We start from the raw sequence: 25,791 nt of genomic DNA, 5'->3' as shown, positions 1-25,791 counted from the left end.
TAAATTCAATACCGTTTAGTTAATTAGGTCATCCCTAGAAATATTTAAGCAACCTTGCTATAACTCTCAACTAATTGTTCTATTAATCAAATATCAGGTCGTCTAAAAAGTACTGAGTCTTTCTCGCATGAGAGGGAGTTAGTGTCTTAAAGTTCAGGGTATGAGTTGTAGCGGGTCAGCTGTCACTTGATAGCTACTTGGTCTAGGAATTAATTCGTGCGGGTGGACAAGAGATGGCGCAACGAACGGAGCGTCCCACAGTTCCGTGTATCCACACATGTGTTGCAAACCCCTGTCATCGGGTATCGTTCGTAGTATAGGGCAGTGGATTAAAGCGTCAACAACACCAGTTTGTAGTTAAGTGAACATGGCGCAATTTGTGCCTGATAAAGTGTTTTTGCGGGGTGTCCTGCTGCATTACTTTAACATGCAGAAAAGTGCGACTGAAAGTCATCGTATTTTGGTGGAAGTGTATGGTGACCATGCTCTAGCTGAGCGAACGTGTCAGAAGTGGTTTGCACGGTTTAGAAGTGGTGATTTCGGCTTGGCAGACCAAGAGCGAGCTGGACAGCCAAAAAAAATTCAAGACGAAGAATTGACAGCATTGCTCGAGCAGGATTCGTGTCAAACGCAGGAACAACTTGCAGCAGCATTAGGCGTTGATCAAACAACAGTCTCCAAACGCTTGAAAGCCATGGGAATGATTCAAAAGATGTCACATTGGGTTCCACATGAATTGAAAGACAGAGACGTTGAAAGACGAAAAACCATTTGCGAATTGCTGCTTCAACGACAGCACAGAAAGGGGTTTCTGCATCGAATTATTACGGGTGATGAGAAGTGGATCCATTACGAGAACCCTAAACGAAAAAAGGCCTGGGTGAAACCAGGTGAACCAGGTCCATCACAACCAAAACGAGATATTCACTGTGCAAAGGTTATGCTGTGCATATGGTGGGATATGAAAGGTGTGGTGTACTATGAGCTGCTGCAAGCGGGTGAAACTATGAATGGAGAACGTTATCGACGACAATTAATGTGTTTGAAGCAAGCTCTGGCCAGAACACGACCAGAATGGGAGAACAGACATGATAAACTTATTGTTCAACATGATAACGCTCGCCCACATGTCGCAAAACCGGTCAAAACCTATTTAGAAAATGTCGGATGGGAAGTTTTACCCCACCCGCCGTATTCACCAGACGTTGCTCCTTCGGACTACTACTTGTTCGATTGCATGAACAACGATTTGATTGGACAGCGGTTTACTTCTTCAGAAGATATCGAAACATGGGTCTCTGACTGGATCGCTTCCAAGGATGAGGACTTCTTTCGCCACGGAATCCGTACATTGCCTGACAGATGGGCGAAAGTGGTGGCTAGCGATGGACAATATTTTTCTTAAGGTATTTATGTATTTTGTGTTTGTACTACAGCTTCAATGTGTGCGTACCAACCGCACGAATTAATTCCTAGACCAAATACAATGAATAATTTACAAGTTGATACCTCACAGTTGAAGCCAGTAAATATGCAAAAACCGTTGGAATTCTCACAATCATATGAATTTTGTTCATTACCACAAATCGAAACGCAAATTTCGAGTTGCGCTACAGCAACACAGATTTAATAATGAGCTCTGTCTTCCTGATTTGTGATTAGCGATACTTCACACTTCGGTTCATAGTTGGCAATCTGTTAAGTGAAAATGTTTGATACAAAGTTGTTCCATAAACTAGAGAAACTTCATACAAGGAGTAGCAAATCTAGGTATTTCTCTTCGAATAGACTATAAACTGAATATACTTCGTCCTAAAATACAAACGTCTTTTATTAACTCATGTTTATACAACAAATATGCTTTACTTTATATTTGTTCTGACGATGGCAACCAACCTTCATATAAAAAAATATAATTTTACACATATGAAACAACGATGTTGCCAACGAACTCAACACAGTTTAAGTGTCTTTCAAAAAACTAAAACCATAACCATCTATGTCCATTACTTTATAAAATGTTGCAAATAATAATAATAATAATAATAAAAAATCAAATTGTCACTCACATGTTCACAAAATATAGAAAAGTTGAGAGCCATAATATACTGTTTTGAACCATGAACCAAAATTCGAATATAATACAATTCTGCTAAGTGTTATAGCATACTCATCACCAGTAGAAATCTCATATATCCATGTATATTACCTGTTTACACCTATATGGATGTGAAAATTCCAAAAACTCGCATACTCGCTGAAGCAGACGAATTTTATCTTCAAATTCATCCGTTGCTACTGAAATAGAAAATGTTAACTGACTCTCAACCTTTTATTATAACAATATTTCTTCTGTTGTTTTTTATTATTATTTTTATTTCTTTTATTTTAAAAAACGCTGACACTAATGTTTAGCGTTTTGAGATCCTTTTTGTGAAGACTTTCTGTTTCCTGTACTATTTCCTGGCTTCGGCTTGGGAGGGACTTTGCTACCGTGTTTTACACCAGTTTCGGAGACACTTTGAGCATTTGGTTTGTTTACGGTTTCCCGGCTCTTCTGGTCCTTAGCACCGGTTCCACTTACACTATTGTTACTCGCAGCGTTTTGATTTTGATTGTTGTTGGTAGGGAGCAAACTGGCATACGCAGGATTTGGTTCACTCATATTAGGTAGTTCACTGAAGACCATGCAAAAATCTCCAAGTTTCTGCACTTCACCATTTTTCCCTGTATGTAACGTGAGACAATTTCGGAAAATGGATGAATATCCTTTGGTTAACTTGATAATGTCCCCTGGAGACAAAAACTCTCCTATTTTTCCCCAAACAGACAAATTTATGCTCCCTGACTCATCAGCAACTTTACAAGTTCGCACTTCTTTGTTTTCTTTGGTGACGACCAGCTGACCAACTTCCAGGACGATGAACACAACATTGACATTCCGCATCGATGGCTTGATATCTCGAATTGATACAAAATCCATGCTCAAAGTCCTCTGGTTCATGCAATCCTGTCAAATAAAATATTGTAAGTCAGAATTGTATATAGTTAATATCTTAATTTAATTAAGTACTAATGACAATCAACAATATTCGGGTAACCGTTCAGTGCATCGAGAATCACGTTATCTCAATCTTAAAAATGTACAGTGGACCTACGGGCCAGGAACTTAATTCACTCCGCAACGCTTTCGTAAACCGAAATTACGACGAGTGATTCAAATTTTAAATGAAGACCTTAAAAGTGCTATAAAAGGCCGTAAAGTTGTATGATCGAATTGGTATTTGGCAGTAGTGCTCTTTGAGTTTCACAAAATGAACGACAGGTGGCAGAGTGACTTACACCACAGGAGACACCGACAGCATTAGTACAAAGATGGTCGCGCCAATAGCAACATGCTCGGCGTTAGAGCAGCGATCTGTGATATGTTTTTTGAGTAATGAGGGTGTCAATCCAATTGAAATTCATCCCAGAATGATAGCACAGTATGGTGATTCGTGTCTGTCCCTGCAGCAAGTGTACGAGTAGTGTAGAAAGTTTAAAAACGGAGTATCGTCTGTGGAGGATGCTTCACGGCCGGGACAGGCTCAAGTGGCAGACGAAAACAGTGTTTTAGTGGATGAGCATATAAAGGATAACAGGTGTATTACTGTGAAAGAAATAGCCACCATTTTGAAATTTAGTGTTAATTCAGCACACAATATTGTCCACAACGTCTGCAAGATGAATGCCACGTCACTTGACAGCTCAACCAAAAGATCGTCATGTCGATGCCTGTAAAGAATTGTTGCGTCGTTTTCACGTCCAAGGTGATTCATTTCTGGGAAGAATCGTTACAGGTGATGAGACCTGGGTTCACTACCACCAACCAGCAACGAAAAGATCAAGCAAGGAATGGCGCCATAGCTCACCACCGAAACAAAATAAAATAAAAAGAATCCACATTCAACCATCATACTCACTCTTTTCTGGGATGCAAAGAGAGTCATTTTGGAAGATTACATGGAAAGGGAGGCAACAGTAACCAATACTTCTTATTCTTATCTGCTCACAAACCAACTTCGCCCGGCAATTCGAAGTAAACGACCAGAACTTCTGAATTCAGGTGTATTGTTATATCATCACAACGAAAGACCACATACTGCCCGTTGACAGTTGAGAATACCCAGGATTTGAAATTTGAATGTCTCCCCCACCCACCTTACTCACCAGACCTCGCCCCTAGGGAGTTTAGTGTGTTTGGATCGCTCAAAGAAGGTTGGGAGGCAAGCATTTGAGAAGTAATGAAGACGTGAAAAATGCGGTGCTCGAGTGGCTACAATCTCAACCAAAAGAACTCCTCCAACGTTGTATCATACACTTCCGAAGAGTTGAACGTCAGGGAGACTACGTTGAAAAATGATAGGTATGGTTTTTCTTAATTGTTCTAATAATATAATATTTATAGCACTCTTCAGGTTTTCATTTGAATGACCCTCTTTTTTTTCCCCCATTTAAAAATAATGAAAATATGTTAACAAATTTTTATTTCGTATAATACATACTTAAGATTGTATGTATTATAAATGATAAAATAGTTTTTTATTGTAAATAATTTTATGGTAAAGGTACCAAAACAATGAAATTTTATTAGGCTATTGAATATCAAATTTTTACATGACCTTTACCATAAAATTATTTACAATAAAGAAACTATTTTATCATTTTAAAATCTTGATTAGCAGGAGACCTGCCGTTCTGTTTTATGTGAGCTTCTATTCTGATAGAATAGATATTGCTATTAATAAAAAGGGTAAACTTACAAAAGGAATATTTTCGCCTTCCTGACCCTTTTGAATCCAGAGCTTAAAACTATCTCCATGAGCACCCTAGCGAATAATCAATGCGAATCTGCCTTACACTTCCTTCCAATATCTCTTTGACCACTTATATAGGCCCTTCTCACTTTTACATCTTTCATTTGTAGGACAGTACCTGTTTGTCTTTCTGTTTTTAGTTTTGCTTTCTTTTCTTGCCCTAAAACTATTTGGAATTGCAAACTGTCCTGTTATTCTTAAATAAACATTTTAGATACAGGGTCACAACTAGTAAACATGTCCTACAAATGAAGGATGTACTTAGATGGAAAAATTCATTTTTCCTTTTTTTTTTTTTTTTTTTTTCAATAAACTGCACAATATCATTACAGCGAAACCTCGTAGAAGAAGCTATAGAAAAAGTTTCATCTGAACAGTGGCGAAAAGTAATTGATCATACATGAGGTGATATAAAAAGAGCATGGGAATCGGAAGGTATTCTGCAAGAAAGAGTAGACAGATAGTGACAGCGATAGTGATTCTGAGGCTGAAACATCTGAAGAGGTAAGTGTTCCCATGGGCGAGAATGCATCATTCCAAGATTGTGGTGTTTTTCCTCTAGAGCAGCAGCGATAGTAAAAGGTATGTAGGAATAGTTTTTCATTATGTATTAAAAAAAAAAAAAAAAACTAAATTGGTGTATAGAATATTTAATGTTCGCTGTAGGGTTTTTCACACTAAAATTTGTTCTTATTGTTTTCTTTCTTACATACACTCTATCGTATTGCTGTTATCGTACATGGACGACCAAGAATTAATATTATACAATATATTGTGTTTTTCATTCGTTAGTTCATTAACCAAAAAAAAAAAAAAAAAAATAAAGTACGGAATGTTAAAAATCACGTCGCCTACATAGTCCGGCCGCCCTCAACGAGGAAGCAGACGATTCTCCCCTTGCGCGAGAAGCACATGGCAACACCGCACTCCTCAGTCCTCCTCGCGAGCTGAGCTGTCAGAAACCATGGTTCGCCGGCCAGGGTATAGCACATATTTCTTAGAAATAAACCCAAAAATTGAAATATAGCTAGAAAATTTAATTTTGACTTAGAGGGGATGTATACTAGTAAAAGACACTAGAGGCTCGTTAAAGGTGTTAAAGTGATAGCAGCCTAATATATAAAAAAATAAGAAGAATACGCACCATGTAAATACAATTAATCTGTTTCAATCACAGAAACATAGTACTGTATGTATTTTTTATATATATATTTTTAACTGTTTTTCTGTGATGAAGAATACAAACTCAATATAAAACTTATTCTTTTTAAAGATAAATAAGAAACACTAAATGAAAAATAACAGAAAGAGAGAGAGATAAAATAATAGAGAAACCGAAAAAAAATAGTATTTTGCGAACAAAACTCTGGCAGATAATGGCTACGACAAACGTGCGAAAGCACTACTGAATGCTTGGGATTGCATGTACAGACATGTGGTTACGTTGACGCCCAAAATATTATTCATGAGCCGAGGACACAAAACTTGCTCTAAACCGATTTGTTTACAATGAGGAAGTTTGTGAACCAAGAGTCCATTCTTATTCTTACTAACATTCTAGCAAAAGTAGACAACCACATGAGGTAAATCTTGATAAAGTTTAAAGTCAACCTGTGACACCTTTATGCATGATCAGGGCTTGAAAAATCCAGTTGCCTGCTCGCCAGTGGAGAGTACCATTTTTTTACATTTAGCGAGTAAAGAGTCCGATCAATCCTCAAAAAATTGAAGAATAAAAATCAGACAAACGTCACTCTTTCATTTATTTGTAAGAGACAAAATAAAAAATGCATTTATATGTCTACTGTATCGAAAAAGTTATTTTTTGCTTATTTGTATAAACATGGTGACTGCAAAATAGTCTAACTAGTAGACTTTTTGGCTCCCTAGTACATGCAAGAAAGATTTTTCAAGCCCTGCTTATGATCAATGTGTAAGAACGGGATCCAATGAGCTTCAAGGAGTTAAATAAAGCTGATTAACTCGTAAGTACCATGGGCCGTCTATCAGACCGCTGCGACTTTTTGTATCATTATATTTTGTACACCCCTACCACTACAAGTGGATCTTCTCGTCTACCTTCCTGTCTAGCAAATAGTTACATATTGTGAAGTTTTTGTTATAGTTGGTCACCTGTGTGCGGCTCTGGAGGGGTCGCGCGGTCTCACAGACGTACTATAGTAGTTACGTGAGTATTTTACGTATGAGCAGTCTTTCGTTATCTGCCAATTATTAGCAGTGTTGTGTCCTACCGTGTGGCTTGTCTGGCACCACACATCAAATAATGAGCCAGAGACTGGAAAATCTGAAATAATTATATCTTATAGCATGAGTAAAGTCGGAGTGGATATTCTAGACTAAAAATGTACAAATTACACGTCAATTCGCCGAACAAGATGATGGCCGTTGAGTTTTATTTATGCTGGTGGATGTTGCGTATGGTGTCAATGCGTATGTTTTGCATCAATCCTACGCTAATTCCGCAGTAATGACATGACTTGATTTCATGAAAACGTTGGCACAAGAACTTTTTAGGAATCACATGGAACGTAGTTTGTTCATCGGATGTCTGCCACAAAGGCTGTGTTTTTCAATCAAGAGCATACTCCAGATTGAAAGTGAGCTTTCACAATCCCGCACGAGTGAGGAGTTTGAGAAGAGAAAAACATGGCCTTCTGTCCACTCCATCCTATGCGGAAAGCTAGATATTCATGTCAGCGTGTGGGGTGCAGATTTGCTTTCGGTGTAAACAAAAAGAAAAAGTTACCGAAGAAAGTAAAAAAGTTCAGTGCCTACCCGAAGAAAGTTCATGAAGTCAGAAAAGTTAGTACAGTGCTTTCTTTACCGGTAAAATGTATTTTCTTTACTTCGCCATTATATCAGAACGAAAAGTTAGTTTTATTCATTACCTTTTCACTAAACAAAAATATAACAATACTTTCTTGTAAGTTCGAAAAAGCTATAATTTCATGTTTCTTTCCTCCGTTTTTACTGTATATTTTGTTCTCAGTGCATCTATAAGAACAATTTATTTTGGATTAGTGTTATTTAACTATATAGAAACAGAGAAATAAAGTGAATATTTCAACAATTACAATTTTAGGATAACAGTGAAAGTATTGTTGCAACTTTTGACTGTCTTTTTTTTATCGTTGTTTTAAAAATTTAAAGTTTTTTTACATAGTGAAATTACTATATTTTATTTTTCTATAGACAACTAGAATATACAGGATAGCACTTTAAAAAATATATAATAAAACTACTTTTCAGAAAATGTGAAACATCCATGTGGTCTGACAGACCGCTCCATAGTAGTTATGTGATTATTTTCGTTCATAGTACTTAAGGGTTAAGTTTGAGGAGTCAGATATGTTTAGAAATTGTTGTTACTGCATGCAATTATTCCACACAGCACAAACACCAACGTGCCATAGGTATCTCGTGACACACTTCTAATAAATTCCTGGTAAATTAGCAAGTTCCTGTTCTCCACATGAAGCAAGTACATCGGAAAAAAATATACACATTTTTCCTGTTCCCTAATTTCAAATGGATACTTTAAAACTAATACTATAGAATATGAACTTTCTCAATTTGTACTAACTTATTTGCCACAACTAAAGGAATTATGCATATTTCAGGTAGGTACTGGAAACCGATGCATTTACATCAAATTTTAATTCGAATGGCTTCTAACAACAACAACACTTAAAATATAACAACATAAATATGAAGTAGAGTATAAAATTAATCACTGTGTACAATCTATTTGTATCAATCATTCTATTACAGATTTCTGTAATTCCTGAATTTCCTTTAAGCTTCCAAGTTTTCGACTCTCCTCTGGAGTCTTGGTCACGGAGGTTAAAAACAGAAAGAAAAAGAATAGAAACATCATCATGTCCGTTCCATTTTTATTCCTTGATGTTTCTGTTCTCTTTCTTCCTATTTTTAACCTCCGTGACCAAGACTCCAGAGGAGAGTCGAAAACTTGGAAGCTTAAAGGAAATTCAGGAATTACAGAAATCTGTAAGTAGTATGATATAATTCTTGAGCGTGGTTTTGCACTATTTGTATCAACAGTTACACTTTTAAAAAAGTGCAGAATTAGCTTATACTCGGGGAAACTGTAAACTGTGGCCGTGTACTTAAGCCCACGTATCTGCCGATCATTCCGCTAAGAAACAGGTCGTCCACTTTCACAAAATATCGACAAAACCAATTGAAACATTACCAATTTTTGGTTTGAATGAAATGGTAATGTTATTTTATTTTATAACAAAATTAATACAACAAATATATTTAAACCTTTGAATTGAAAATTTAATAAATTATTACTTTTTATATAACCATGGGAATGTAGTAGAAATTAAACACAATTTAATTTAATTTTAAATATTTTGCACGGGAAATTATAAAGGAAAGGTTAAGGCAAAAATTATTTTTGTATGGATTTAAAGATACATTTGCTGTATGTGTTTTTGATTGTTGTATAGGCACTTTATCTTTTGTAGTTGAAGTTTTATCGTGCAACTGATAGAAAGGACTTTTTCTGAGCACGCGTTATTTTTTATAGATAAATTGCTTGCCAAGATTTTGAATATTTTATTTTTTTTGGTTTTGTTAATTTTATTTCCAAGGTTTGGTTGAAACTTTTTTTTTTTTTTAATTTTAAATATAGGACGATGGTGTTTAAACTAGCACCTTTTATACTTGTGATGAAAAACAAACGTCAGCTTTGATTTTTAGCAAAACGTGTCCGGAGATTGACCACACAAGCGGGCAAAAAACCCGGTTGGAATTCTAACATTTAAGCAAAAGGCTTGAATGCGACATTAGACTAATAACATGGAAGACACGCGGCTTAGCAAATTATATATATACGATTAAAACAGGAACTTTTAAATTAATATTTTAGCATTCCTTGAGAATGCAGAAAATTAACTAACCTTGCGGAAGTTTCGGTAGGAAAGGAAATTTGCCTCTTGTGCCAGTGTTTATTGTTAAGAGAAAAAAAGAAGGTTACAGCATGCTCACTGAGCTTCAAGACTACAATAGTTAGAAAAAAATAACTTTTTTTTTCAGATATATTGCAAAAAATTAAATCCAAGACCTTTAGGGCGGGTTACAAAACACAATTCTTAAAAAAGAAATAACACAAAAACTGGCGGAATACTACGCCCTGGTCCCACATTCGAGTCCTGGTAAGAATGTCTGCATAAGAGGCAAACATGACTAGTGTTCGTATCCCACTTTGAATGCTGATCCCCGTCTTATATAGCCTCGCTGCTACTCAGGAATGACATTACATTTGAATCAACCAATTAATACGACTCCCAGAACAATAGTGAGGACGAGAACTCTACGACAGAACACTGTCCAGAAAGATCTTACTAAATTAAGACCAAAAACATTTTGTTTCGGAGATATAGAAAGCAGTTTTTTTTTTTTTTTTAATGTAATTAGTTAGAATGTAAGGATTTTATGATTTAGGAATTAATTTCTGAGCTTTTGACATTTTTGGCCATGGCAGCCCGTCATGTATGAGGGATGAAGTCCCTCGGCGATTACACTATCCGAGGAAAGGAAAAGAAATGGCCTGGGACCTATATGTTACGTACCATTCCGTCATTTGGCCCGGTGTGAATGAGAAAACCCAAGAATACCTCACTCAGGATGGTTGGCCTAAAAAAGCTTTTACACTGTTTCGACCGAGTGTCCCCACCGGGAATCGAACCTGGCACTACTCGCACCAAGGTCAAGACCATCTGCGACTATGTTATGCGGGGCCACAGTTACAATGTATTATATATGAAAGCTGGTACATGGAATTTTTTTTTTTTTTTTTTTTTTTTTTTTTTTTTTGTAAAATGTAATAAACATTGAAATCATCTTAAGTCCTCAGGATGAGAAATCGAAAAGAGGGTTGCGCACCCTTCAATAAGGTCTCTACTCTAAATTACGCTGAATAAGGTCCCAGCGATGTAGTGTTCTGCTCTTTTCACTTTCTTGACTCAGGCATATAAGTCACAATCTTCTTTTCCAGGCTCTCACATACTTTACAGCTACAATTTCCTACATTCAACAAAAAAAAAAAAAAAAAAAATCACATGGATCAGAAAAGATTACAGGAGTGACGGATAGCATCATGAAAACAAAGACATCGACGTGGCTAGTGACTGGACATATTAGAAGAAGAAATGGTGAACGATGAACGAAAGCAATTCTTGAATGGATACCAAGAGAGAAGAATGGACCTACGAAACGTCCTTATACAAAGTGGTGTGACGAAACCAAAAAAGCAGTGTAGAGTAAATTTGGAAGGGAACTGCACGAGATAGGAGTTTGTGCAAAAGAGCTCCAGAGCAGTGTTTCTTTCAGACATGTATTTGAGTTGCACTGCCCCCCCTTCCTCCCCTCCCAGAGAAGACCAAAATAATACGTAAAAATATAATAATAAATAGAATAATACCGTGTGAAAGTAATATAGTAACATATATCCCTACGAAAACTAAGTGTGCCCCTCGGAACATTTTTTTCTAAAAGAAACACTGCTTGAGACCATCTAGCAATGGACTGGGAATGGTTTGCTATAATTCATTCTATACAATTTTGATAAAATTTCACGAACTTTGGTTGCTAAGAACACGGAACATGACTACGTAATGATTTCTTTCTAATTCAAAGCATTATTTTGATTTAACATAATAGCCGGATATACCCGAAATTCAGTCGTGAAAAACCTAACAATATTAATACTCTTACATTTTTAAACACAAACAAACTATTTGCTGAGCGAAACAATATATTCACATAAAAAACTACATACGTGTTACAGTTTCGCCTACCTAACACTTTGGCTTCATCTAGATAGTGTCTGATGAAGCCAAATTGTTAGTTGGCGAAACTGTAACACGTATGTAGTTTTTTATGTGAATATATTGTTTTGCTCAGCAAATAGTTTGTTTGTGTTTAAGTATATACAAAGCAAAGCTTTTACTTATGGAAAATCTTACATTTTTATTTAAAAAAAAAAAATCTTCGTTCTTACGTGTCACTAACAGCGATATATCACATAGAAACAATCCATGATAAATATTTACTAATTTTCAATTTTGTATTATTTTATAGTATTTCTAGGCCAATGACAATACAACAAATACATTACTCTGCTATCTCTAAAAGCACAATATATATATATATATATCTGCAACTCTGGGTATATCCATTTACCTATTTTAAGCCAAGCAAAAATATTAATACTTAGCAGTTATCTTAAAAACTTGCATTATCACCAGTACTTAGACGTCCACTCGTTGAAACAAAGCTATCATGACCAATGCCAGATAAAGAAACACCACAATTGTCTTGATATTGCAAGTCTACCGCCTTCAATCTTATCAATTATCTATGAAATCAGTAAATACTATATTAAACTATTTGTCACATACAAAAATTGCCCACTTTCTTGCTGTTCTTGCGAAAGGAAACTTGAAACGTAGAAGCCATGTTTCGGTACACTCTGATCGCTTTAACTATAGTCCTTCTGGGATGTAGTCAAGGTACGTGTATTTAATATGCTATTTAATGAATGGAAGTTCAGAGTAACAAGTACGTTGTTGTATATCTACTTCTTTAATAGAACCTTTAATCTTACAGCAAAAGTAACAAAAACATGTTTTGGAATAATAACAATATATACAGGGTGGTCCGGAAGTGGGAGTACCCCTAATTGGTGTTTTCTGAAGGTTTTAGGTTTTACCCACATTTGTTTGGTAACATTGCTGGCACTGACTGGCAACATTGCTATCCATGTTCGTTTGTTTTTTGCTTGGTAACAGTTATTTGCAGTCAAGTTGGAGTAACCAACAGACGTTTCTTGGACGCTGGATTGGTAAAGGTTGTGCATCTTTCACCAGCTCCCTTTGACTGGTCTCCAAGAAGTCCCAATCTGACGACACCAGACAATGCTCTCTGAGGTTCATAAAGCAACAAGCAAGAAACACTCGATATCACACAACCCAGGAATTACGAGCAGCTGTGGAACACGCCTTAACTCTCGTGACGCCGGAGTATCTTCGCAAAACATCTGCGACTACTTGGCACAGAATTCAGCTGTGTTACGACATGGATGGTGATCATACCGATGTTTATGACTATTAAGACTTCAAGGTAACTGTGTATAGACATTCTACCATAACTAACACTATTCTGTTGAAACTACAGGGCGGATACGCCCACTTCCAGACCACCCTGTGCAGTGTGTCCGACTGATATAAGATATTTGAATCACTCTAAGAGCCAACAGTGATAGAAACATCCGGTTTTATTTTCTAGAAAAAGAAAACAATTTTATATCTAGCACAAAAAATCATTCAACTCATCTCAGTACACCTCCATGTGTGTCCCTTTTGTTGCTCGTGAACTATCAAGATAGTACTCAACCTCCCGCTAGGTGTTTCGTAATATTTGAGGTATCACGAATCCACGAGCCGATAATTCTTTGTCTTGGATCATCCAAATCTTGAACTTGGGTCTGGTACATAAAAGTCTTCACGTACCTCAAAAGAAAAAATCTCCAGAAGTCAAGTCGGCTGATCTCAGGGCCCACTGAATGGGACCTTCCCTTCCAATTCAATTGTTCTGGACAGTTTTTCCCTCAAGACAGAGACAGTTTCCAGCAATTGCTTGTGGCATCTAACAATGCAGTGACGACCTGGTGGTTCCTGACCGTATTGTTGTCCAATCTTCTGTGTATGGTTACAGGGGACTTGAATTCTGCCCACCAAAAACTGCACTCTACTTTCTAGCGAACAGTAACATTGCAACCATTAAAAGCTCATCACGATCACGATACAAGATCAGGTGTAAATAAACTCCCTTTTCTTCCCCTACGCTTGTCGAAACATTACTCGAATGCGTTCTTTGCATCCACTATTCGTGCATGGAATCACCTTCCACTCACCATAAGACAATCTAATCTAACTCAATCAATTTATTGTTACGATACTACACGTCGGAGGTCCCTGGTTCGATTCCATCGACGGACTTTTGGATTCACATCTACTTCTCTGGATTTTTTTTTTTCTTCGGAAAGTTCAATTATGTTGTTTCAAGCTTCCTAGAAGCATTTTTGTATACCTTTGTGTTTTATTAAAGATAAGTGCAATAGCAGATTCCTTTAACCTCATACCAAGTCAATATCCTTGTTTGTTTCCTTACCTTTGTGCAATCTATCAACCTCCTACTTGTTTCACTATGTAAGAAGTCGGTTGAGCAGATCCTTCATGAGTTTCTCTACGCTCACTGATATCTGATAAAAATAGTTATTTATTCTTCTTACCTTTTGTTTGTTCTCTTTTCCCTAAATATATCTGTAATAATCTATGTGTGCACTTGATACGTGAACGTGTACGTGTGTGTGTGTGTGTGTGTTTGTGTGTGTGTGTGAGAGAGTGAGTGAGTGAGTGAGTGAGTGAGAGAGAGAGAGAGAGAGAGAGAGAGAGAGAGAGAGAGAGAGAGAGAGAGTATTTTTCGTTGTCTTTTCAATTGTTATTCTATAAATACTTGAAGTTGTAATATTAATTCTAATCATTGCATGGGTAAGTAGGAGACAGGGTATGATTAGCCTTCACTTCGCCATCTATAATAAGACTAAATAAAAGACGCCATTTTGTTCACAAGTAATGCGCATACGTGAAGTCCTATTACATTCAATTGTCTGTTGGGCATAAAACTCTACTTTTTCCTCTTTCCGAGAAACAAAACCGGACGATTCTATCACTACTGGTTCTCGAATTATTCAAATTTCTTATTGATATCTTTTCATCCGGACACACTATAGTGAGAAAGGTTCTGAAATGAAATGAAATCTGTGAGTTTTACGTCCCACGGTTATGCCGGTTAGGCTAAAGGAGACGGTGATTATGAGTAATGAATGAAATGGTGGAATGAAGAAAGTGGGAGGAAACGGGAGAACCCCGAGAAAACCCACGCACACGGTGTTTGTCCACCACAAAGTCCACTTGGCGGGGGCTGGGATCCAACCCGAGACCCCAAGCACCAGAGGTGAACGCTCTACCACTGAGCCACCGCGGCCCCCAAAGAGAAAGGTTCTTTTAACTATATTCTTAGTTAAATTATCCTGAGTGACTGATCAACACCCACGCCAAACCAACTCTTTTCCTATCTTTGCGTGATTCCTAATACATATCGCGCTCCCAGTGGAGGTGTGTTACAACTCAAAAAATGGAACCTTAAACTAAAAATTATCTAATGGCTAATTTTTTGTTTTACGGCGAATATTGTAGTTGAGGACATTTTTAAAGCCATTAAGTACACGTATTTTTAATGTTTGCAATTAACATCAACATTAACACGTCCGAGTTGGAATAACAAAGAAAAATATGAGAGCGTAAGACTTTAAAATTACACTTCTAAAATGACGTTCTCACCTTTAGGAAAACGAGGAAAATATCTTTTCTAAACGGACATAAACTGCTGGTCGGCTATAAGTATCTTGTTAATAACTGGATCTGAAACAAAAGGGAAACCATACATTTAAAAACAAAAGAAGTAACATCACTTTTGATAAAAATAATTTTAAAAAATTACGACGTAGTTAAGAATATTTTAAAATGGTGACTCTCGTATGTTAACCATAGCATGTTAGTGCATAAATCTATATCAGAAGTATTAAAGTAGGCCTAGTTGTTTACCTATGAATGCGTTGCAGAGTTAAAAAGCATTGAGATATTTAATTATCTTGATTTCTGATAACTTTTTCAAATAGATTTATTTTTAAAAGTTTTCACTGAGCTACTTTCTTTCATTCTTATCTTCTCGTATGCGGAAGAAAAAGGACGTTCTCATTTGAAGACAAATAATTAGTAACTAACTGATGGCTTCCCAGGTAGTGTCAATATATTTAATCCACTGAAAATGCTTTCGAAAGCTGCTGCTACTTCTATTATCAGTCGCTCTAAATGTGGAAAGCGATGAATACATACAACATACATATTTATGAGTCCATAACTAACATTAAATAAAACATAAATTATGATTTGTTGACCAACAAAAACCTGCTGGTCAACTGAGAAGTTTGATGTATTAAGGGCGTAAGTCTGAAACACGCAGTTGGAGAAAAACGATGTTGGAAATTTAAGTAGCGTTTATTTTCTTTCTTACATAAAACAATGTAATATGCAGGATTTTATTCCGATATTGAATTGAAATGTTACCAGGAGGCTAAACAAGCATGGAAAAAGCCAGAAATGCGTTTGATGCAAAAAGGGCATAAACTCGCTTACACCCTTATTACATCAAACTCCTCAATTGTATTGTTAAAAAAAAAAAAAAATCTAAATAGACGAAACTTGTAATTTGTTCACTATCAAATCATCACTGAACAGAAGACAAACCATGTAAATTTTGCCACTTTATAACCCCATGACTCACTGCTCCTCTACCACACACTTGGGATGTACATAATATGAATTAATAGAAGAATTCAAACTAGAATAATCTTATTTACTGAAACAGTATCAATGGAGTTCCAATTCATTTCAAGGTAACCTTTATCCAGATTTAACTTGGGTTTCTTCGTGCTTATATACGTATAAGACGCTTTGAAAGCATTCCTTCCAATATGTGGTGTAGTTCCTGAAATAACTTCAATTTTCTTAAGACCATCCTTAGACAGGCAATGTTTTAGCCATAACTATGTGAATTCTGTATTCATTGTCTTTCGTACATCGAGCGACCAAGGATGAAAGGAGTAGCAGCTTTGGAAAATATTTTTAGATAGATTAAATACACTGGCACTATAAAGTTAGTTATTCTTTGCCTTCAAGTGAGAACTTTTCTTGCCCCGCATACCAGCAGAAAAAAAAAAAAAATAAAAGATGAATTTATTGAAAACTCCGACGATAAATCTGCCTGAACGTGTGAAGATAACGAAATGTCGCAGAAGTTTTAAACTTTACAATACACCTGCACACAAACAACTATTTCAACCCTTACTAATATATATATATATATAAAGAACGTGTGTGATCAGATTTTCACACAGAAAGGAGTCGCCTAGAGTCACCAGATTTTGCACACAGATACGGCTTTATCAGGGGAATTGGAGGATCACGTTCTGGAGATTCAAAAAGTCTACAATATCTTAAAAGTTAGTTATTCTTAGATAACCCGAACTATCTTATAAGTCAGTCCGTGGGTGGCACGGTGGCTCAGTGATAGAGCGCTTACCTCTGGTGCGTGAGGTCGCAGGTTCGATCCCTGGCCAAGTTTGTGGGTTTACTCAAGGTACTCCCGTTTCCTCCACTTTCTCATTCCACCAAGTTTTCTATCATCATTCACTTGCCTTCGTCAGCTTCTCTCTTGGCCTAAAAGGGCCTCATCAAGCCAAGTTAACCTGAAATATTTGATTTCATTTTTTCTGTTTAATCCGTACAAAGAGCGGACACTTCTGCTACTACGAGGGCCATCCGGAAAGTGGTACTCGTTTGCGCCGCATGAAGCGCTGACAACTCGGGGAGCCACTGGGCAAGGTCAGACCGCATCAGTGGCTTGTCTGCCTGCTCTGTGCGAGGTTGCGTTACGCTAGCAGTGCCTGTGCTCGTTTATAATAATTAAACGAATTGGGAACCCCGCCAGTTGTGAAGTGATTAAATTTAATAATGCACGAAACGTTCGACCTTGTGAAATTCATCGCCAATTAAAGGAGGTGTATGGAGACAATGTGATAAACGAGTGGTCTGTTCGGCGCTGGTGTCGCAACTTCAACCTGGGGAGGGAGAGTACACACGACAAGGAACGTTCAGGGAGACCATCTGTCATTACAGACGAACTGCTGAGGTCAGTAGACGAATGCGTGAGGAACGATCGGCGCGTCATAATTGATGAACTCTGTGAACATTTTCATCTCTTTACGACGCTTAAAGACTTTCTGGCGGGAAAAAGATTTGACAGCGATGAAGAACTTAAACGAGGCGTGACTACGTATCTCAATACGCTGGCGGCGGAGGACTATGACGCTGGAATACAAAACCTCGTCACACGGTATGACAAATGCCTCAATTTGCTTGGTGATTATGAGGAGAAGTAGTGTAAAGTATGCTCTTTCCAATAAAAATGTGTATATTTGTTAATATGTACTACTGTGTCTTTATTGCACAAACAGGTACCACTTTCCGGATGGCCCTCGTATTTAACAATAATAATAAATGTGCAGATATTTTAAAACACAAAGTATTGTCGTCGATATTGATTTGTATTAAATACTACTATCTAGCCTTGTCTTCGTTCAAGAGTCGCATACGGATATATGATCAACTATTCTACAGATCACGCGTTATTCAAAGTCCAACTACTACAATTAAATGACAAACGCTTCCGCGCGGAAAATCTCGACTTCTGCAATTTTCGGCTCCTATATATATATATATATATAAAGGCCATCAGAAAGAGAACAAAATTTTAACAATAGCCACAATGGGTGATTGAAAAAGAGGCTTCAGGGAAATATACAAAGTACACATTCGGTAATCCCTTCAAAGAATTAAACGAACGAACTAACTAACTGTTATTCCCATCAGACGTAGGTTTTAGATGTTTCTCCACAATTCGTAGAAAAGACTCGCTTAAGTGGCCTTTATTTTAAAATCATTTCAGAAAACTACAAAGCCTGCTATAAGAAAAGCTCTTCTCTTCTTCTTTTTTTAAGTTGTCAGTAGATTTATTAGCATTATTTTTGCCAGCAATAGCAGAAAATTTAGGAAGATAATGGTACATCTAGTGAATCTTTCAATACACTAGCGTGCTGTAGGTGTCCGGGCACACCCGCTTAGAACCATTGCTATATTTATTTGTGCATTAATGATTTCTTTCCGTGAAGACTTGGCTACTAAAAGAGCGAAGAAGTTGCCTAAAATTATGATGAGGATACAATAATGTTGAAAACAATGTGATCAAAATATGACAGAAGTAACAGAACGTTACATGAAACATATATACATTAATAATAATAATAATAATATAAAAAGCAAACTATATGCATGCGAAACTACTGTAACTAAACTTAGAGTAATATCGAACAGTGTCCGCCCTGGTTCCCAGTAATTACCCATCTGCCCTATTCGTTTTTCCACTTCGCTCACTCAGTACGGTGAATCACGAAACAAATTACCCAAAGAAGCCATACAGAGTAAAAGAGGATATTTGCTTTCAAGGACGCACCACATGAATTTTCCATTGAAGACAATGCAAGCATAGCCACAAACCTCATGCCTTCATACAGAAAATTTGGTGTCTGGAGTGAAATGTCGCACATCAAATATAATCTTATTAGGGAGTCAAATTGAGAATATCCCACCACAAAAATTATAATTTTACACGTAAGATCTATTACATCATAACTAAATAATATCCAGGGTACTTATGCAGGCAACACAGCCTATCTGTAACTACAGTAATAAGACAGAAATGTACGCGTCATTGTCTTGTAATTCTTCATAAGGGAAAAACTAAATACAGTTCCAATATCTTGTATACAATTTCTCAAAATAGCTTAAGTCCCAGTGTTCCAAATAGTACCTAACCATTCGCCGCCAGAGTTTTAACTCTCTGTTGTAATTCCCGTAGTCGCCATCTCAGGTCCCTACACTTCCCAGTGGGTTATGAAATTAATTCCTCATGCAAGCATACCCAACAAAAGAGAGGTGTACCCCATAGTTTGTATTAGTAACCACGCACTAAGCTTACCTAAAAAAAAATCATCTTATCTAAAAAAATGGCAAAAATAAGCTTACCTAAAAACTTAGCTTTTATTTTTATTTGTTGAAGGCTGGAATATATTTAATCTGAACGTTTTAAGGTATTACGAGTCTAACAGAAAAGGCAGCATGTGTAATAATTATATATTGGTAATCCTATTCTTAATCTACACGCCGTTCGCCTCTAGGACGTGTGGTACCTGGTTCGATCCGTTTCAGCCAAGTAGGCTTTGTAGTAGTTAAATCCAGTTTGCATGGGTTTACTCGGTGTTCGTTTTCTCACAATGTTTCCATTTCACATTTTATCATCATCATCAGGGTCTTCTTTAGCCGAGGAGCATGAGCATGGGACGTTAAGCCCAAATCATAATAATCTAAATCTAAATTTGAATCCTAAAACATTCAATTGAATTATTCAGAGGCCACCATATGATAAATAGAAACGTATTGTTTCTTGATAAATATAATTTGCTATTGAGTGTAAAGACTTGCAAAACTAGTCTGCACTGTCAGGTGCAGATCAAACTAAAAAACTCTTCTTCCTGCAGATGATTCCTTAATACGTCCTGGACTGGTATTACCCTGATCCATTCAAAAATAGTTGCGTACAGATTGACAATATCAGCACAAACTGATATGCATTCCCTTACGAATATAAATTTATGTCCTGACGTACGACATAAAAAAAAAAGACAGCAAATTGCACAAAACTTGTGTTAGGTCCCCAGTCAACGCGAGACAACTATCTAACCTAGCAAAGCCAGGAGCGAAGCAGGGGTCTCGCTAGGAAGCGCGTCCACAAGGTACAAATGCAGCAGCAACGGAGGGTACACACATACATGAGAATAGTGCAGGTGCTAGTTTAGTTTTCGCACAACACATTTCGGAAGATTTACCGGTAAAATTCAATACATTGCAATAAAACAAATTTCTGCAGGCAATAGAATTAAATACGACGCAATACATCTGTATTTTAGATTTATAAGTACCAGGGTTACTAGTGTAAAATAATTACAAGTCCTCACGACGGATAAAATAAGTGAGTGCATATGGAAGATGACAGTATTAGATACTATTTTCCACGGGCGGTGTATTTCTGCATTTTATGTTTACAAATGGAGCACTACTAGTATAAAGACATGACAAGTACTATTGAAACCCATATCATCGTCAAAACCCAACTGTTTTCACTACTCTCGCCTACACGTACACTCACCTTCGGGAATACGCGTGCTCCCTCCGGATACACTTCTCGATACCTCTCGGACATCCTAGCTTCACCCTGCCCCGAATCGATTAGATAGCATTGTGCATTTTCGTGGTCACCTAGCAGAGGTTGGTTCGCGTTTAGCACTCTGCAGTTTTTATGCCATATATCTGGATGCCAGGTTGATATCAAAATCGTAAGAGAATTCTAACTTTTCAACAATTGCTCCTGATGGCCCCTTAAATTTTATCTATACCATGTCAGAAATTTTCAAGTCGCCCGGCGTAAATCATTTATGAGATCATAAGAAGGAAATCAGTAAAAGAATTCTAATTTTTCAACAATTATTTCGACTGGTGTGCCAAAAATAAACCTGCACGCAAAAAACATTTGATATTGCAAAGGTTTACATAAGTTACATCACTTGTATAACTTAAGCAAAGTACTTCATACCAGCAATTCTATACTTATATACATTGTATACATGTTACTTAGGTTGTGGAATAAATACACCGCCGGTGGAAAGTTGGGTCTACGTTTAATTGAAGAAGGCCAGCTTTATTTATTAATTTTCGAAAAAATGGTACAATTTCCTAAAACTTCTGTCAATATTAGGAGTTAACTGCCGTAGATAGCGGCCCGGAAATGCAAAATTTACGGAGATATGAATAGAATCAGACGAAATGATATCATAAGAGTAATAAAGAAGGTAAAAAAGGTCAGTAGAATAGGTTTACCATTAAGGCAAAAAACCAACGTTAATTCTGGACTACGTACGTAAGTTCGTGGATTGATGCGATATGGGACAAACAGACAGCAGTTAATATAACAGTGTTTCTAACCCACTATGTTATTAACTAACCTAGGAGGTGAATGCTGCCGTAATGGAAGGAAATACATAAATTTAGAAAGGAAATTAGTAAGAGGGGAGTTGCATCTCAGTTAAATGTAGCGAAATGGGCCAAAATTTTAAGTGATATTCCATTTTATGTTGGCATAAATCTGTAAAATCCACGGAAGAAGTTTTATATTTGATTTTGCAATAGGATTGTAAAACTAATTTTAAAAATCTAGATGTTGCATATTAAATGTATTATAAGGTAGAAGTACGAAACAGAAAGTGTGCTCTATATCACATCTTACTCAAAACAAAAACATGATGAAAGGAAGTACCATGTCAAGGCAGTGTGCAAAGTGACAATGCAAGTGTTGACACGCAATGCATGTGTTTTATGCTGTATGAAGTATGATTCCACTATTTCAGTCTTGGGTATACCCACCGTCGCCGAAGCGCCTGCTCCCTACAGAGGCACCCGTCGATCCGCTCGGGCGTCCCTGTTGCGCTCCTGCCTGGACTCGGTTAGACATTTGTTCTTATTAGTGGCCACCTAGCACAACTTGGCTCGTGCTCAATGCACTGTAATTACTGTAATTCTTACTCCATACATCCACACACTCTATTCATCAGGGTTGGCAAAAACCATGGTTTTTATTGAAAAAACCAAAAAACCTGTTTTTTTTTGGTTTAAGCCCGTTTTTTTTTTGTTTGTTTGTTTGTTTAAACCAGGTTTTTTTGGTTTAAATAATTTGCTGTATGTATTTATATCACATACAAACAGAAATAAGCTTGTTTCGCCTTGGTGTTACTATGCAACAACCGGGTTATGCTGGAAGGGATCACATAAGCTTAAAGCGGAATCCAAACCGCTTCTCGGCTTACATCGAAGAGAAATTGTCCTTCATTTGAACTCGAAACCGGGACTAATTGACCACAAATGCGATACGTCTGCCGACTCACTCACAAAGGACTCCTGATAAAAATACGTCGACTGATCTTTACATATTTGTTAATATAATCGTCAAGAATCATTAGGACAGAAGGGCAAAAAGATAAACAATTGCACAAGTGGAACCATTATACAGAATTACATATGGACAATTTCAAAGTACTACAGAGTACAGAAGAACTACTTTAGTCCAAGTCAGTTCACTACGACTTTTACTAGTCCAAGTTAAAGAAATATAACGACTTACTTTGCATATCAGTAAGAAAAGTGAATAAAGATACGAATTATTTGATTCCACTTTGGCTCTGACTCATTTATACAAAAATAGTTACCAAAGATTCTTGTTATTTCAATAATTGCCCCCAGTGGGGTTTGTATGACCCCCTCCCCCCAAAAGTACGGCATTTCGATGTATTTATCAATAGTAAACAGTATTAAAACGAAACAATGTTTAGAATTGTCCTTAGGTTACATAGCAATAATAACAAACTATTAAAAAATCTCAAAAGAAACATCCATAAAGTTACATAAAAAAAAAAATGTTACTTTTGTAATATAATCTCTGAGTAAAGAATGGGGAATTTAGGTCTGAATATAGTACGAATAATATATGGAAGTGAAAAGTGATAACCCACAAACATGTGTTAATCAAGATTTTACGAATAGTTACACTTTTACGAATATTTTTCGTTTTTTAGTTTAAACTTTTTTTTTTTTTTTTTTAAACAGCTGGTTTAAACCAGCCAACCCTGGTATTCATGCTCGTCGTAAAGCTAATATGCACATATTAATGGGGCTTCACTTGTAAGAAGTAAGGTAGTAAAAGTACAGTAAGGCAATAAGTGTACATTTGGTACTGAAAGAAATTAATTTTCCATGAAGGTAAGGATTCCTCCGTTGGATGGTCAGCACCAGGAAAGAAGTATTTTCGTATGCGTTTTGTAACTTTTAATGTCATAGGGAAACATCTTTGATAGGGGACTGCAGTTATTATTATTATAGGCGGTATATTTCTGCACAGTGTATTTCCTGTTTAGCAATGGAGAATTACTAGTATGAAACCATGACAAGTGCTATTGAAACGCGTATTATCGTCTAAATCTACATTGTTTCCTCTTACGCGCGCACTCACCGTTGCTGACGTGCCTGCTTCCTTCGCACGCAGCCCTGTGTTATCGATTGGGCTCGCCAGCTTCGCCCTGTCTCGATTCGGTCAGATACCATTAATGCTTTTTAGTGGCCACATATTGGTTTGTTTTTGCACCCTAGTTTTTAAGCCGTACATCCTAACGCCGTATTTATATGCAAATAGTAATTTTCTATTAAAAATTGTAAACAGTTTACATGTCTCTGTTTTGAAGGCAACTGACTTGTAACTCAATCTAACCTAACGTAACGGAATCTAGCCTAACCAAATGTAGTATTTTTTTTGTACTTTTCTTTTTCGATTTTCGTGTGGTTCTCGGATACAGCACAACTGTCGTTAGTGTTGGTCCCCCATTACTAAACAATTACCACCTTATATAGATGCATACGGATAAGAAGGAGCAAAGCTAGTATGAAGAAAGAAATATTTGTGATTCCGGTGAATAGTGAAGGCCTGAAATGAAACAGGGGAAACTGTAGTTAAGGTACATTTAAGTAAGAACAGATAAGGGGTAATAGAACGGTGAAAACAGATTCACGTTGGCTATATTCAGGGCCGCCATCTGCAGCAGTTTAGCGCTAATTTCTCCAGTAAATCTACTCTTACCTACTTCTGGCCCCCTTCATCTAAACATTCTCCGAAATTAATATGTTACACGGACGTATTTGATATGCCCTCACTCATTTCAAGCCCAGTATAGCTCTTGTATATATACTACTAACATTACACTTGTAAACATAAAATATGATTTCCCATGTTGTGCAGAGATGTTTCGACACTGAAAATACACATCCTAGACAAACTCATTTTAACAGTAAACTACCATTTTTATGACAAGCCTAGTCTACACCAGTACTAAATTTTTCTCCCATATACAATCAAATAACGTGGTCAATGACATCATTTGATTTTCTTTCTTTACACAGATATCTTAATACTTTCTGTGCGTGTTATTTTTCTTACCAATTTTCCACTTCTACTTCCTACCCTTGAGCGAGGGGATTTATACCGCAACATAACGGGAAATGCAAGACGAAGAGAAAGCAGCTAAAGCCAAGTAGCATAACTGTCGAAGATGCAGTGGCACATGTTATTTACAATAATTGATACTTAAAATATTCTGGAGAAATGTTTATTTCGTACTGTACACAGCATTCATTATTACTTACATTGGTATTAAACTTAGGTCACAGTACAATTTACTGTTATTTGCATTCCTCCCAGTTTAAAGTTCATATTAATCACATTACTACAAGCCTCAGAATTAGTTAAATTCCAAAATCACAGAAACTGAACTATTTATACACATCGTCTAAATGTACGTCAAAACATAAACATGAAAACATTTGATTTCTCTTCTTCTTCTGAAAAAAGTTAATGGAATAATAATAACTACGGTCACACCTTTGGAACTATGTCGACAAAATTACTAATATTTTGTCAAATAACTGAGTAAGAAAACAGTAATTGATTAAAATATGCAATAAAACTGCAAAATTTAAAAAAAAGAAGGTATGAAAGTGGATCGCAAGGACGAACTAAATAGTCTGATTCCGAACAGTTTGTCACTACAACAAAATATTGAATAAATATGAAGATGGGGCGTCTTAAAGATTAATAAAATTGTTAGAAAACAAACACAAAAGAAAAGCAATTCAGTTGTATAAAAATTGTCAAAATGTAGAAGATGATTGCAACATGGATCGTAAAAACATGGATACAAAAATAGAATGGATTAAAAGTACAACATTTTCTTATCAGTATCCACATTATACCTCAAACCTCAATTATTTTTTCTACTTTTCTTTACTTTTTGAGGCGGTTAAAGAAATCGTCCTTTTAGATATAACTTTTAAAGCACAACTTCCTGGTTAGCAAGTAATTTAGGAAATATTGGTGCAGATTGTTCCTATTTGCAGAAAAAAAACAAAAAAAGGAACTTTGTGGCCAAATATTCTTTTGAAGGAATAACCAGTGTGTGATCCTAAACGTTACGGAATGTGTCCATATGTTT

The 25,791-nt window shown here is 36.5% G+C and overlaps 2 protein-coding genes across 5 annotated transcripts in view; one reads left to right on the top strand and one right to left on the bottom strand.

Annotated features, from left to right (window-relative positions):
- Positions 1 to 1,803: 1,803 nt before the first annotated feature.
- Positions 1,804 to 25,141, bottom strand: LOC145680195 (SOSS complex subunit B2-like). 4 transcript variants are annotated; one of them, XM_081750448.1, is made up of 3 exons: positions 24,947 to 25,140; positions 15,311 to 15,391; positions 1,804 to 3,010 (listed from the first exon to the last, which is right to left on the bottom strand). In XM_081750448.1, exon 3 carries the CDS (start codon positions 3,002 to 3,004, stop codon positions 2,405 to 2,407), a length of 600 nt encoding a protein of 199 aa, XP_081606574.1. In that variant the 5' UTR covers positions 3,005 to 3,010; positions 15,311 to 15,391; positions 24,947 to 25,140; the 3' UTR covers positions 1,804 to 2,404. The 4 variants fall into 4 exon arrangements, with proteins under 4 accessions (XP_081606574.1, XP_081606575.1, XP_081606576.1 ...); XM_081750449.1 differs by lacking the exon at positions 24,947 to 25,140 and adding an exon at positions 24,741 to 24,811; XM_081750450.1 differs by lacking the exon at positions 24,947 to 25,140 and adding an exon at positions 17,112 to 17,133.
- The window catches only part of LOC145680194 (retinoid-inducible serine carboxypeptidase-like), a 74,765-nt gene continuing 61,280 nt past the window's right edge, over positions 12,307 to 25,791 (top strand). The window contains exon 1 of the mRNA XM_081750447.1: positions 12,307 to 12,418. Within this exon, the coding sequence (XP_081606573.1) occupies positions 12,364 to 12,418 (55 nt within the window). The 5' untranslated portion in view covers positions 12,307 to 12,363. The remainder of the gene's footprint in view (positions 12,419 to 25,791) is intronic.

The sequence above is a fragment of the Thermobia domestica genome, chromosome 3, assembly GCF_964235325.1.
Source record: "Thermobia domestica chromosome 3, izTheDome1.hap1.1, whole genome shotgun sequence".
Taxonomy (NCBI): Eukaryota; Metazoa; Arthropoda; class Insecta; order Zygentoma; family Lepismatidae; genus Thermobia; species Thermobia domestica.
The sequence above is the reverse complement of the archived record's forward strand: the minus strand, read 5'-3'. Positions and strand labels throughout refer to the sequence as shown.